Raw genomic sequence first — 15,729 nt, 5'->3', positions numbered from 1 at the left:
ATATAAGTAGCCTATATAAAACTGCAAAATAAACATTAATCTATCTGTACTTTTTACTTAAGTACATAAAAAATCAAGTACTTTTGCACTTTCACTCAAGTAAAATTGAAAACTGAGTACTTTTACTTTTACTGGAGTAATATTTTATTATACAGATCTGTACTTTTACTCAAGTACTTGATTTGTGTACTTCGTCCACCACTGGGAGGTAGACATTCATTCAATACCAGACCAGGAACTAAGAAAAGGAAACACTTTAAATACACAAGACATGATGAGGGGATGAGGAGAAACCCCTGGGATCAATAAAACATAATAGGAACAGGATGCTTTGGACTTATACATGTTATTAGATTAAGACCCTCACCCCCTCTTTTTTTTCTTTTTCTCTGTATTGTTTTGTTTTACTTTAAATGCTGTTTCAACACGAAAAAAAAAACAGATTTATGATTGTTAAAATATGCTATGATATATAAAATATGTGTTTGTATTTGAATAATGTTTATTAATAAAAAATAAAAAAAAACACACACAAAACATGGAACAGAGTCTGACATAATGTAAGTGACAAGAAAGCTAAACTGAAAAAAAAACTTTATTGTTTTTAAACATGAACACAGGTAGATAGATATTAAAGTTCACAGTAATAAAATACCACAGATGGATCTCTACTGTCACCCTGACTTAAATGTAATGTCAACAGAGACAGAGATATTTATACACTGTAAAAAAAAAATGATATTATGATCAGCAACTCATGGCAACTTATGTTTTTACATTAATTTACTCATCAAAATAAGTTAAAGAGCAGGTCATATGAGTTTTCGAAAAATATCTCTTTTGCAGTTTGTAAGGTAGATTTCCTTCAATGTAAACAGTCTGCAAAGTTGTTAATCAAAAAAGTGCATGATAAATAAAGATATTGTCTCTCAAAAGAAAGAGTCGACTCAGAATCACATTAACGAGTCGTTATATATTCGAATCTGATCAGCAATCAGCAGAAAGCGGATGCAAAGCGCAGTTATAGGTACTGTGCACATACGCTTGTTTATATATAATATATTATATATATTCATATTTATCATACAGAACATAACTCCACGTTTAATCCCCGATTTATTAATGTGTAATTGTCTGACCAAACAATTAAAATGTTAATTATGCAAGAAAACCTTGTGCTTTGGTCATCTGAACAACTTATTTAGACTTTATTTATTTAATGAGTACTGATAATTCGCTGTGAACCCACTATTTCCTAAGAATGTGTCGATTAATGTAGACTGACGTTGTTCTAATTACTTCGTTTAATAATAAAGAATGTAGTGTAGCGCACAGACTTTATAATCATTGTGAAAGTGCTGTTTATGTAGTTATAGGGTTAATGCAGAGAGTAAAAAACCCGGTAGAGAGAGACGAGTTAGTTAGGCTGGTGCGCATGTGATACAGCTGTTCTTTATAATTAAAGGTTAAGTCACGGAGCGTCTTTTGTCTGTCGTTCCTCAAATATTACAGTAGACATATTTTGGTTTTCAAAGTGTATTGTTTCATTAGTTAGTCACGTTAGCACTCGGCTAACGGTATCCACCATTATTGTTTTGTTAAGTGTTTACAGTTTCGCAGCTAAACTTTAGCTGTGGGCACGATTCGCTTACGTTTGTATGTCATCATTTTAAGAACTGATTGGAACACTATATTATTGTTTTATGTAAAGGTGCACTCTAGGGTTGCCAGGTTGTCACAACAAAACCCGCCCAACTGCTACTCCAAACTAGCCCAATCGTGTTTCGAGGGTGGTCCCCCTTTAAAAATCGCGTTCTGGGGTGTTCCCCTGGTAAATTCGCATTCCAGTGCCTAAATATGACGTTATTGGGGTCGCTACAACCCGCGACATCAAAAACAACCGCGGACTTGGCAACACAGATGGTAGCGCTCGCTAACTTGCTAAAGCGCTCCTCTTTGTGCCAATCATAACAGGCTTGGCCAGCTGACCAATCAGAGCAGAGTAGGCTTATGGAAGGGAGGGGTTTACAGACATTTCGCTCAGAACGGAATCGAACGAACCGTTTCGAAATCATGGACAAATGACTCTATGTATAAATGTATATTTTGGGGAAATTACACTGTTTTCTGACCTTAGATGCATTTAAACCTGTTGTAGGGGACTCCAACACAATATTAGGACACTTAAAAAAAAACATATGACCTGCTCTTTAAGCAATTTCAGAAATTCAACTTGTTTTTTAAAGTCTGTTTAATGTCATTTAAGTTTAACTGTCTTGTACAATCAAGTTGATTATACTTAAACAGTTGAAATAGGTGGAATTATTTTTACAGTGTAGTTACTATATTATATTTGATGAGTTTATATTAAGACCTTTGCATTTTGACATTACAAAATAAGGCTACAATCCATTTGTCTGCACAAGGCATGTATCAGCTAGGCCCTATAGCAAGCTGTATATATTTTTAAAAAGAGCCTGTGAAACAGAATTTAAGTAATAAATCACAATTAATGAAAGGAAGTTTGCTAAAAACAAAAAACAACTTTATTGCATTTTTTTTTTGGTAAGACGAGCAGCTACATATTAGGGCTTGTTGTTGGGAAACACAAAAAATGTAATCATTAACATCTATTTCACTATTTTGAAAAAATAAAACGGGCTAGCTTTTCCTAACTTAACATAATTCATGATATTTTGGAGAGAGATATAAGGTATAATTAGAAAATGTTTATGCTGTTTATTTGTGTTATAGTTTATTAGTTTAAACATGCAGCAAGAGTGATAAGAGTTTCAAGATGGCTATATAGAAATAAGCAACTATATACTGTAATACCATATACATACATATTACATAATACTACAGAAAGCCAAAATAACAAAAAGGGTTTTATGTTAATTCAAAATAGCAAAATCACAGTGCTGTTCATGGTTACGGTCAGCCATTTTTCTGTATTTGAAAGCAATTCTACTTTTCAACAGTTAGCAATGCTTTCCCTTATCTTTCTATTAAAAGTGATTTAAAAATTAAACATCACAGATTCCTGTTAAGCCTGCACTAAAGTCAGCTTCAGGTCTCCGCAAATCTCCAAAATATCAATGTCATTCAGCTTTGTGTAGCGATGTTTGTAAGTGTGTGCTTGTTTGCCATTGACAAACACATTGTAATGATGGGGATTGCAGGAGATGGTGACCTGCAACACACACGAGTAATATTATTTTCAACTCACAATGGCAGCATCAATAAAGTAATACATGTTCATGGATGTAAGTGTGCCTACCTGGAAAGGCTGTCCTTTTTGAAACGGCAAGCCTCCGGACCGTTCCTCCGTACCCCACTGCTCCATCTGATTGGTGTTGCGCACAACCACTCTCTCATCGAAACGAGGATTATAGTGCAATGCAATCCCACTTCTGTAGCGCAGGTTAAATGTTATTCTAATGGAGGAAACAGAAGAACAGGAGACTTACATCTTAAAATGAACAGATTTACATTTTTGTTTAAATATGTAACATTAGTTACAATTAAAATAACAGTGTGAGTCTGTCATCTGATGTCTGACCTGTTAGCATTGGGATTGATAACTCCGTGGATGACAATGTTTTTGCCAGGGTGAAGTCCACCATTGATGACGGTTTTGTACGGGATAGTCTAAAGGCGAGTCAAGATAAAAAGATATTTATAAAGGAGTTTAAATGAGTGACTTTAAAGTCATGTAATACTTCAAATCTTCAAATAATTCAATTCAAATGTTTCATTAAAATGAAAATCAAAAATGCCTGATTTAAAGTGGCACTGGTTTTATGAACAACATCTAGAACTTTTAAATCTGGTCTACTGATGAAACCTAAATAAGCTTATAGCAAAAGAATCTAAAATGAAATAATGAATTAAAATCTTATTAGAAGTGCAAAAAGAGTTAATGGAGAAAAACTGCAGAACTATTGCAAAAAAGAGAAGGACAGAAAGGTGAATGTCCTAGAGTGGCCATCAAAAGTCATGAACACATGTTTTCATGCAAAACAAAATAAAATAAAATAAAAATATCAAGTTTCAAGAAGCTTGGCAGATACCTACAAAAACAAAAATCTAATTATAACTATAAAAATAGGTTAAAAACGTATGAAGTATCACACTGAAAGCACAGCTTTTTTATATTTATCTGAATCTCGTCATGCATGACTTTCAGCTGTGCATGGTAATGTGATTTCTTGTGGTGAGAGTTGCTCTTACATAGTTGGGTGCAGATGGGTATGCCGGGAACTGTGGGTAGATAAACACTGTATTTTTATAATTTCCTCATACAGGACAAGCACAATGTGATCTCAAAACTGTTACTGAAAGATATGGGAGACTGCAAATGTTGCGCTTGAGCAAACAACAGCACCTTAGTGAGCACTTTCAACACTTTTCAGAATGATATAAAATAAATTATTAATTATTAACAACATCACAAATAAGAGCACTGTTAAAAACACAGATAACATAGAACAATGGAGTTTTCTAAATGCTGACATGGTCAACTAACTAAAACGGGAAGTTGTGTGCATTGACACTTGGCAGAGGTGAAGATGTCATCATTTTCTGGAACCATAGTTGACACATTAACCCTGTCACACCAAATGAGGAAAAACAAGTATATTGTCTTTCTTCCGACCTTTCATTTACATTATGTTGCAGGTCTTTTAATGGCTGTAGAATCCAATAAGGCATTGTGTGGGTTTTGTAGAGCACCAATTAAATCATAAAAGACACAGATCTAACCTTCATATGTAAGAACCTTTGATCTCTGTTGATCACCATAAAGGTGTCACATGACATATTTCATGATGTATTAAGCACTTACCCCACATCCTGGAGGGACAGCATACTGAGGCTGTAGATGAAAGGAACAGCAGTTGTTTATGACAGGAAAACTGCAATAATGTCCTTACTTAATGTTGTTCAAACAGATTTTCCTCTCACCTGATATCCTGCTTGAGGTGGTATATAACCCTGCAAAGATAATATACAAAATGCATTCAAAAGACATTGCAAAGCTATGCTTGCTAAAGAGCTGTATCTGAGTTTTATCTCAAAATTAGACACAGTATGAGCTGATATCCATCTGTCTTAAAGTTACAGGGGGATAGTACTCACTGGAAAGGCTGGTTGTGGAGGAAAATAAGGCTGCAAAGAAAAAAAAAATGTTATATGTCATATTACATTCAAAAATGTTATTTAAATAAACAGTGGGCCTAAAAGTATTCAGCCACCACACATACTGAATATTGCTTTAATGTGAGGAACTGCAGTTGTGATTACTTAATACATCCATTACAAAAGACACTGGCACAGACAAAAATCATTTCAAAACTAGCTCAAAAGGGAAGTTAGTTCTGTGAAGAGTTCTGCAGTGGCAACGCATGTATTTTAGTTCTCACCGCAGGATTCTGGAAGGCAATAGAGTTCAACTCCACCATTCCCTCCACCGAGATAGTGTCCACCTGAGTGAATGGAATGCGGTGTCTATAGTCCATGAAGTGTCTCCCATTAGTAGATATCTAAAGAGAACCGTCATAAATGAAAAGAGGTGAAATGCCTTTCAAATAATTAACTATTTATCGTTCTGCTGATTAAAAAGAAAGATTACAATGGCTACTCTTTAGAAACTGCAAATATGAGAGTGAATGACCTTGTACCTTGTATTTGTCCTGCTCAACAAGGATCTGGAGGGTGAATGTTTGGCCTTGGGAGAAGGGTGATTCATATTTGCGCTCCTCTGAGCCCCAGCATCTGCTCTGGAAGGTGTTGTGCACTACATACCCAGAGCTCTCATAGCGTGGGTTAAAGTGCAGAGCGATATCAGCCCCAGAATGAGAACCACACTGAAGGTTCACATGAAATCTGCAGGACAAAAAGGAATGAGAAAGGAATGAGTAACAAGGAAAGTGTGATTGGATCGTCTCATCTCATCTCTGATCTGATATGTTCTAAAATAGTTGCAAGGCTCACAAAGTGACACCTGAATTGGTAAATAATTATTTAAAAATTAAAATTGTACTACTAAAAAAAACACCAAGAGCACTTTTGGAGGGTGAATGTTTGGCCTTGGGAGAAGGGTGATTCATATTTGCGCTCCTCTGAGCCCCAGCATCTGCTCTGGAAGGTGTTGTGCACTACATACCCAGAGCTCTCATAGCGTGGGTTAAAGTGCAGAGCGATATCAGCCCCAGAATGAGAACCACACTGAAGGTTCACATGAAATCTGCAGGACAAAAAGGAATGAGAAAGGAATGAGTAACAAGGAAAGTGTGATTGGATCGTCTCATCTCATCTCTGATCTGATATGTTCTAAAATAGTTGCAAGGCTCACGAAGTGACACCTGAATTGGTAAATAATTATTTAAAAATTAAAATTGTACTACTAAAAAAAACACCAAGAGTACTTTTGCAGCTTAGGTTAAAGGAAAACAGCAAATTGTTGTTGCTCAACACTCTTTGAAAATGAGAATCAAACTCTTTCATGTTCTTGAAAACTATCATTAAACATTATTCCTCACCTGTTAGCCCCTGGTAAAACCCGTCCGCTTAAGATAATGCTCTTCCCGTCCTGCAGGCCTCCCTGGATTTGGCCACTGAATGGGATTCTCTGTGTTGATGTAAATAGTAATATGACACATAAGTACTCACCTAGTGCACAGTCTGCATCTGCCCTGAGGAGCTAATACCCAATAATGTGAATAAATTATTAAAATGGCTTGTTTAATATATGAAATTGGGGCATGGATGCCATATGGAGAGCAGAGCTAGTTTTCACATGCCAGTAGAGAAGGGCACACAAATGTGTGTGGTTTCAAACACCTAGTCATTAGATTAGAATAGCCTATGTGAAGTCCTCCAAACTTAATCTTCAATATCACCTCGGGGCACGTCACATTTTGTAATTTTTTTTTTTTTTGACGTTTGTAGTTTTATAAATATTTTAGCGTTTCGATTACTCAAGGCATAATCCCAATGTGAAAATTTACGCCACCACACCGTGTGACAACATGCCCCGCTTCCTCAACGTGCGCACACTAACGAACTGAACCGTTTTACTGAACGGTGAAAATGTTCATTTAGGCTAAAAAAAATGAGAAAGCAAGGAGAGGAAAAAATAAAAAAAGACACCCCATCCTAGGCTACTTGTTGCATAACGGAGTTTTAATTGTGCATGCAAAACCACATAACTTTAAATAGTGTTGTAGCTAACGCAGAAAAGAGGAAGACAAAGAAAATAGCAAATAAAGGAGATATACTGATAGGCCATGGCTTATTATGACGCCATATGATCATTTTTGCAAAAAACAAAAACAAAAAAACAGTCACTTACCGGGTTGTAAAACGGTTGTTGCTGATAAAAAGCCATTCTATCAGTTCTTACGTTCCTGCACCTTTAAGTGTGTAGTCAAGAGAGAACAAAAGGAAAGCGAGCAGTTCGAAGAACAGCAAAGATTTAAGAACCACCTACAGATGTCCGGTTTCCGATTAAAAACGCGTCATGTTTCGATTTCTCCATAAGGCTAGGAACTTGGCCAATGTCCATTGGCTGTACATGGGCTTCTACGTTTTGCTTTTCCTAATGTTGATCAATGTAAACGTTTATTCACTGATCAAACCCAAACTGCTCTGTGAGGAGGAATGTTATATAGCCTATAAATAATAGCAATACGTTAGCTACATAAAATAGACACAAGATGGTCATTTTGGGGGGAGAGAGTTAAAACAGATAAGGTCAAGTGCTAAATATTTATTTTAGGAATATTTGTAGGCTATTAGCTCTTACTAACTTACTAACACTTTATAGCCTACAATTTTCCGGGGAAAGTAATTTTATGGCATACTTTCAGGAAACGTTTTGTCAAACCAGATTACCAGCTGTTTTGTACCATTTTTGTACAACCCAGAGCCATAAGATAATGCTGTGTCAGAGGAAATGTTCAAAGCTGTACAGTAAAAGGAGCAGTCAATATGTGGATTTTTTTTGTACAGAAAAACAGTTTTGTAATTTAACCGAAGACAGATGTAAATAATAGGCTGCTACAAATACTATAGCCTCAGTACACAGACAAAGGATTTACTGGATTTTCAATGGAACATTTCTTTCTGATACATAAAACTCCTGGAAGTATGTTAAACTACACAACATTAACAACTAAGGGTATGTTTGTTTTTGAAAAGGGTGAATTTGTGGGAAATGTCTGTCAAATTACTAAAGTACTAAATAGGCTATACTAAATTAAAGACAAAATGCAATTTCTGATTTCAAATATGAAAAACATCTTACAGATTGTATATATATATATATATGTAATATGTATAACTGTAGGTAAGATTCGAAGTAGCCTAGATTAGATTGATCAGTTGATTATATACACCTGGTTTCACAGACAAGGCTTAAATCTAGTCCCAGAGTAAAATGCATGTTTGAGCTGTCTCAACTAAAAATATCTCGCTCTGACATATCTTAAAATAGGTCAGTGCCATTGTTCTGTCTCAAGATACACAGCTGTAATGTTTTTTTTTTCCCAAGGCTTTTAAAAAAAAAAAAAGCTGCTTAAATATCTTAATTTAACTAAGGCCTAGACCTGGTTTAAGCTTAGCCCTGGCTGTGAAACCAGGGGCCGGTTGCATAAACTGTTTAGACTAGTCTTAAAAAGTAAGTCATCTAATTTTTTTTCTTCAAGACTGGTCATAACTTTTTTTAATTCAGTTATGAAAAGGTAGATTGGTCTAATTTGTATTGGAAAAGTAAGACTGATTACCCCTTGGCATCTGCTAGTTCGTCAAACTAGTTCTTAAGACACAGTCTTAGCATGGTGGCTAAGTTTATGCAACTGGCCCCTGACTATAATTTATTTTGCAACACTGCAAAAACACTGTCTCACTCTCTTTCATGAAATGGAAAAAAATATTTCAAATGTTTCATTTGTTTATTTCTGCCAGGATAAAATTACATTGTGTTTACAGACAAGTGGCTATAAGCTTTACAAAAATATTAATTCATAATTACATAACATTAAAACCACAAACTCATTCTAGAAATGTACAATTTGTGTTCGACACACTTTGTATATAAAGAGCTGTACAACAGGAGTAAAGTACCCTTTCAAAATTTTTCGATGTACAAATAATATAAGAAATCTTAGCTGTACAATAAATAAAACAATAGTTCTCTATTCAAATTCCTTTAAGTTGTCATGGGAACAGTCGCTGCCATCTTCACCATCCTCTCATTGTTCATAACACCACAAATAAACCACTCAAAACTCTGCATGCACACTCTCACACACCCACAAATTAAAACAAGAGGTATTAGATATTAAAAGTTCCTGAACATCATCCTGCTGGGTCAAAATATTTTTCATTCTTTATGATATTACAAATACCTCATCAGGATCCTTATTTTTGAGGCTCTTTATCCATCCTGGAAGGGCTCAGTAAGTCAGATTAGCATCCGGTAAATGATTATTCATTTAAATCTTAATTTTGAGCAAATACATGGAATATGGAAGTCACTTTTTTTTTTAAAGAGTACAGGAGAAAGTTTGTGGACTGTAAAAGCTGAAGGTCTGTCCTATAAAAAGAGCAATGGAAATCACATTCCATTCATCTGACGGCACATGAGGAATTTGAAACGGCAAAACGTGGCAAAGTCTGCTAGCGCAATAAATCTGCTGAAAGCCTATCAGCATATTTTCCATTTACAAAGTTTAGCTGAAATGGCTTTGCTCAGTGTTAGAACAGGCAAAAGTTTAAAAGTCTAACAGTTGCCAAAGATGGGACTACTATAAGAAAAAGCATCACAAAGGTGAACATTTTTAAACATTTTGTAAGACACTCAATTACTCAGTTGTTTTCTTTGAATGCAGTAGCCATGCTAATGTTAACAGCAGCTGTGGACAAACCCTCGTATTTGTAGACATAGGGACAACGAGAGCGGAGGCCTGGACTGCAGTGCTCACGCAGACAGTGGTGATGCCATGCACTGAACATTCAGCCAATCAGAGAACAGAAGGAAGGAAAATACAGAGGAGAAAACAAAGTGATATGTGAAATATGAAGATTTGGAAGAGGTTGGTGGCAAGAAGAAAGGTTGAGACATCAAGATGGAGACAGGAACAGCAGATGACAGAGAGGGGGGTCACAAGTTTGTCCCATTCCCAGTGTGGAGAGAAACCCACAAGAAAAACAGCAGAGACAACATACACAAATATAAAAAAAAATTACAAAAGGGTTTTTCAGGGATTTCAACTGCTTATGCTGATAAATAATAATAAATCATTTTATATTATATAATGTATTACATTATATAATCATATATTATATAATTATTGTCATTAATATTATTTTAATTATTATAAATTCAGATTACACTCTTTTAACCACAGTCTAACCATCGTTTTAAACGTAAAAGGTGAATTACTGACCACAGGCCAGATATTTGGGCATATAAACATATTCAAAGTGTAACAGGTTAAATCAATAAGCACCTTCCCTCTGAACCACTCCTATTATCTGCTTCTATATAGTAAATAATAAACGATAAATCACACAAATCTTCACACATCTGCAAACCAGACCAATCATTCATATGACGGGCAAAAGCTTTGGTAGCAGAAAAACGCTTTTTCATTACTGTCACTTATTGTTATTTTCCGCACCATATGATATCAGGTTTGTACGGAGCCCCACACATGACATGCAAGAAAAAATAAATAAATCGTGCGCACGATTTACTAATTTGTTCCCTCGACGTACTAAAACGTGCACACGATTATCATTTCGTTCCCTCAATTTGCTAATTCGTTCCCTCGATTTATAAATTGTGCGCACGATTTACTAATTCGTTCCCTCGATTTGCTAAATCGTGCGCATAATTTACTAATTCGTTCTCTCGATTTATAAATCGTGTGCACGATTTAGCAAATCGAGGGAACGAATTAGTAAATCGTGCGCACAATTTATAAATCGAGGGAACAAATTAGTAAATCGTGCGCACAATTTATAAATCGAGGGAACAAATTAGTAAATCGTGCGCACAATTTATAAATCGAGGGAACAAATTAGTAAATCGTGCACACGATTTAGCCTACTATTTTTTTCCTGCATGCCATGTGCGGGTCTCCGATGGTTTGACCAAATATATAATGGTTGAATCCATGCACAGCATCCTTCTGACTCTCGTTACACTAAAAATCCAATGGTGTAAAATTAAGTAGGCTCAGAATAGAGACAAAAAACAATACACAGGTCGGCTCCAAACGATCAGTTAGTTTTCATGCTCCCTAAACTACACCCCAAAAAAAGGGGGATCCACAGCATGCTAGCTTTCCAGACTAGGATACATACTCCTCAGACTTCCAGAAGTGCCCGGGGTGTGAGAGTCTGCGATTGAGCTTCGGCAACTTCTCTAGTAAGTCTGACAGCTGAGTGAATGTGGGTCTGTCCGCAACCTTAAAGGACCAGCAGGCTGACAAGATCTCCTGCAGTGTGAATACAATGATCATGTTAATATTATTTTGTGTGTGTGTGTATATATATATATATATATATATATATATATATACCAGGGCTGGACTTACCGTAACCTCCTTGCCCAAGCTTGTACCCTTCTGGATTTATAAATCGAGGGAACAAATTAGTAAATCGTGCGCACAATTTATAAATCGAGGGAACAAATTAGTAAATCGTGCGCACAATTTATAAATCGAGGGAACAAATTAGTAAATCGTGCACACGATTTAGCCTACTATTTTTTTCCTGCATGCCATGTGCGGGTCTCCGATGGTTTGACCAAATATATAATGGTTGAATCCATGCACAGCATCCTTCTGACTCTCGTTACACTAAAAATCCAATGGTGTAAAATTAAGTAGGCTCAGAATAGAGACAAAAAACAATACACAGGTCGGCTCCAAACGATCAGTTAGTTTTCATGCTCCCTAAACTACACCCCAAAAAAAGGGGGATCCACAGCATGCTAGCTTTCCAGACTAGGATACATACTCCTCAGACTTCCAGAAGTGCCCGGGGTGTGAGAGTCTGCGATTGAGCTTCGGCAACTTCTCTAGTAAGTCTGACAGCTGAGTGAATGTGGGTCTGTCCGCAACCTTAAAGGACCAGCAGGCTGACAAGATCTCCTGCAGTGTGAATACAATGATCATGTTAATATTATTTTGTGTGTGTGTGTATATATATATATATATATATATATATATATATATATATACCAGGGCTGGACTTACCGTAACCTCCTTGCCCAAGCTTGTACCCTTCTGGGTCAGTAACGTTCTGATGCCTTCTCCACTTCCCAGCTGATAGATCAAAACTTCAGTCGGTTGGTTAACGATAGGCCATTCTTTAGCCTGGAGTTCATACCAGATAGTGCTGAGACAGAAACATTTAAAGTCAACTGATCAACTTCAGTGTTGGTTTGCAAAATATTGTAACTTGATTTTGATCAAGCCTTTACAATGAAGGACCAATCAGATAGGACCTACAATAATGTACAGTATTTGAAAAATAATGTGTTTTTTGAACATTAAAGCATGTCAACATATTCTGTTACACCAAATACACAAAATAATGATCTTTAAAATAGCATCATATGACCCCTTTAAAGCAGAAATGAAACTTTAACACCAAAACCAAATGTTTGCATTAGAGGCCCTGTATATGTGATGCAGATGTGGGAAAAGAGATGTGGTTTTTACCCAAATGCATAAACATCAGCAGCTTTTGAAAAGGGCAAACAGTCTTGGTTTCCTGGTCCCATCTTTTGCACGACCTCTGGAGCCAGGTAATAGATCCACCCTCGTGGAAGCTTCAGTTCATTTTCCCGCCTATAAACAAACACATACGATAATGAAGTTCTTAAAGCATACTGTATAAAAAGACTATTTTAATTTTATACCACTGGAGTAAATGACATACACCCTACCTGTCCTCCTGGACCACTCCAGACATCCCAAACAGACCGAAATCGGTGATGACCACTTTGTTTGAATCGTAAAAAACATTCTTAGATTTTAAATCTTTGTGCACAATTCCCTTTGCATGGAGGTAACCCATTCCCTGTAAAAGGTAAAAGACACGAAACAAAACAAAACAAAACAAAACCGTTGTTAATGTGATTTGAGTTAAAGAAGCAAAATTGATGATATAATGGTCAGATTGTTTTGCTGCTTTACAGTTATTAAATTTTGATGAAAGACTACAAAGACATTTTTTGGATAATAACATGCATTGATAAATCATTCAAAATAAAGCCAAGAACATGTATTATATGTGATGCTTCCTACCTTCACAATTTCCTGAGCGATTTGTCTTATCTTGTTGATGTCAAGTTTAGAATCCCTGACAACCGAGTAGAGCGTCCGTCCTTTACAAAAGCTGCAGCAGGACCATAATACATAAATACAGGAACATAAATACATTACAATCAAACGCAAATGCTCCTATATATTATCACATACTACACATTCAAAACATACACACTACCATTCAAAGGTTCGGAGTAAGTTTTTCAATGTCTCTAATGTCTAAATGTCTCTAATGCTCACCAAGGCTGCATTTATTTGATAAAAAATACAGTAAAAACAGTAATATTGTGAAATATTAAACTTTTCGATTTTAATATACTTTAAAATGCAATTCATTTCTGTAATGAGAAAGCTGAATTTTCAGCGGTCTTCAGTGTTACATAATCCTTCAGAAATCAGTCTAAAATGCTTATTTAGTGCTCAGGAAACATTTATGATTATTACCAGCTGTGCTGCTTAATATTTTTGTGGAAACAATGATACATTTTATTCAGGATGGTGAATAGAAAGAACAGCATTTATTTAAAACAGAAATCTTTTGTAACATTATAAATGTCTTCACTGTCACTTTTGATGAATTAAATGCATCCTTGCTGAATAAAAATATTAATTTCTTTACATGAATGACACAACATTGAGAGAGCTGAGAGAGGCGAACCTGGTGATAATGGCCAGATGAGGCGGGTTCATGCAGGCCCCCATAAACAGCACGACGTTCTCGTGTCGCGTTTGCCGGTAGTTCATCACCTCCTTCTTGAACAGCTTTAGGTGCTCCTGGTTGTTACCATCAATCTCTAACAAGCGAACGGCCACCTCTCCATGCCAGCGGCCCCTGCACACCTTCCCCCAGCGGCCTTTACCGATCAGCTCTCCGAGCTCCAGCTGCTCGAAAGGCACATCCCACTCCTGCAGGTAAACGCTGGTCTGGCTGGCTTTACGGCTTATGTGGTCTTTCCAGTAGCCCCTGCAGTTGGGCAGGTCATCCACTTCATCGCCTTCACTTTCATCGTCCGAACCTTCCTGATCCTGACCGTCGTTCCCTTGCTGCTCCTCATCCTGAATGAGAAGAATAATAACCAAATTATTCAATTCTAGGGCTAAATGTATATTTCATATTCACATAATCCTAAATCAGTTTTGATTTTGCACAATTCAAAATTTAGATATAAGTAAAAAAGCTTCAGTATTGTCTTTTAGTGGTCAGGGTCACTACCTAACACCACTGACCACACAAAATCATGTGACCACCACGATAAACTGGAAACGTTGCCCACAAATACTTTCAGTTCCTAGTAGCTCTGTGGGGGAACATGTTTCTTGCAGCACTCACCACAGCTTCCCTTTGGCCTGTTGACAACTGGTTGACATTACCATCCAACTGATCTGTTTCTCTGCATGAAAGAGAGGACATACTAAACTTAGTGGTCATTTACTAATCACTTTTAAATAGTTATCAGAACTATGTATGATATACAGTATGATCTAGACCATTTACCTAAGGATAGTTCACCCAAAAATCGAAATTCTGTCATTTACTCAGCATTATGCTATTCTGAAGCCATGTGAGTTTTAATATAGATCACAAATAAAGGAAATACCGCAGAACGTATCACGGTTTGATTTCAAATGTCATTTGTCTTGTCATTCACAAAGAACAACTTGACAGTCCATGTTTGAATTAAATGATATTTGAGGTAGTGTTATTTTAGTATTATATATTTAGTATATATAGTATTATATATTTAGTATATATATATATATTAGGGCTGTCAGTTTAACGGGTTAACTTAATGAATTAGTTATGAAAAATAACGCGATTAAAATATTTTAACGCAGTTAACGCACAGGCCCCGCCCCCCAGACCTGCTGTTTGAGTGCAAATGTGATTTTACACAACAGTTCAATAAATAATAAGTTAATATTGTGTTGTATTTTAAACACAACTGTTTGTGCAGTTTAGCCTACAAAGAATATTACCTATAAAGCCACAGCAGAATTGTGCATCTGTGAGCAACACAGCAGTGTTTAGTTTCTGAATGAATCCGCGTTTTGAACGAATCGTGTGAACCAATGATTCAAAGGCCAATTCATGAAGTGAGCCGTTTACTGAATTCCTGAATGAATCAGCCGTTTGAACAAATCGAATGAAAGATTCATAAAGACATTTACCGCCACCTGCTGGCAGTTTTAGTTTCTTATTTAGGGTATAATTTCATTAAAAAAGGGTGGGAAAATGGGGGGGAAAACTTTAAAGGAATAGTTCACCCAAAAAATGTTAATTATGTCATCATTTACTCAAACCTGAATGACTTAGCCTACTTTCTTTTGTGTAACATAAAAGAAGGTATTTTGAAGACTGTTGGTTACAAAGCTGTTTCGGTTA

At 36.2% G+C, this 15,729-nt stretch overlaps 2 protein-coding genes across 6 annotated transcripts in view; both read right to left on the bottom strand.

Annotated features, from left to right (window-relative positions):
• Window positions 1-2,545: 2,545 nt before the first annotated feature.
• LOC107746653 (galectin-9-like) lies at window positions 2,546-7,496 on the bottom strand. Of its 2 annotated transcripts, none has more exons than XM_016560957.1 (12): window positions 7,355-7,496; window positions 6,543-6,703; window positions 6,083-6,247; window positions 5,682-5,721; window positions 5,424-5,543; window positions 5,140-5,169; window positions 4,966-4,995; window positions 4,847-4,876; window positions 4,234-4,263; window positions 3,563-3,651; window positions 3,281-3,437; window positions 2,546-3,193 (listed from the first exon to the last, which is right to left on the bottom strand). In XM_016560957.1, exons 1-12 carry the CDS (start codon window positions 7,388-7,390, stop codon window positions 3,047-3,049), a joined length of 1,035 nt encoding a protein of 344 aa, XP_016416443.1. In that variant the 5' UTR covers window positions 7,391-7,496; the 3' UTR covers window positions 2,546-3,046. The 2 variants fall into 2 exon arrangements, with proteins under 2 accessions (XP_016416443.1, XP_016416444.1); XM_016560958.1 differs by having other exon boundaries at window positions 6,543-6,631.
• Window positions 7,497-11,747: 4,251 nt separating this feature from the next.
• The window catches only part of LOC107746652 (kinase suppressor of Ras 1-like), a 43,541-nt gene continuing 39,559 nt past the window's right edge, over window positions 11,748-15,729 (bottom strand). For all 4 annotated transcript variants that reach the window (XM_016560952.1, XM_016560953.1, XM_016560955.1 and 1 more), the window contains 7 exons: window positions 14,677-14,737; window positions 14,005-14,402; window positions 13,326-13,416; window positions 12,965-13,098; window positions 12,738-12,866; window positions 12,270-12,411; window positions 11,748-12,164 (listed from right to left, as the gene is read on the bottom strand). In XM_016560952.1, the coding sequence (XP_016416438.1) occupies window positions 12,018-12,164; window positions 12,270-12,411; window positions 12,738-12,866; window positions 12,965-13,098; window positions 13,326-13,416; window positions 14,005-14,402; window positions 14,677-14,737 (1,102 nt within the window). In that variant the 3' untranslated portion in view covers window positions 11,748-12,017. The remainder of the gene's footprint in view (window positions 12,165-12,269; window positions 12,412-12,737; window positions 12,867-12,964; window positions 13,099-13,325; window positions 13,417-14,004; window positions 14,403-14,676; window positions 14,738-15,729) is intronic.

The sequence above is a fragment of the Sinocyclocheilus rhinocerous genome, unplaced genomic scaffold (assembly GCF_001515625.1).
Source record: "Sinocyclocheilus rhinocerous isolate Xijiao unplaced genomic scaffold, SAMN03320098_v1.1 scaffold259, whole genome shotgun sequence".
Lineage (NCBI taxonomy): Eukaryota > Metazoa > Chordata > Actinopteri > Cypriniformes > Cyprinidae > Sinocyclocheilus > Sinocyclocheilus rhinocerous.
This window is presented reverse-complemented; position numbering and strand designations above follow the sequence as displayed.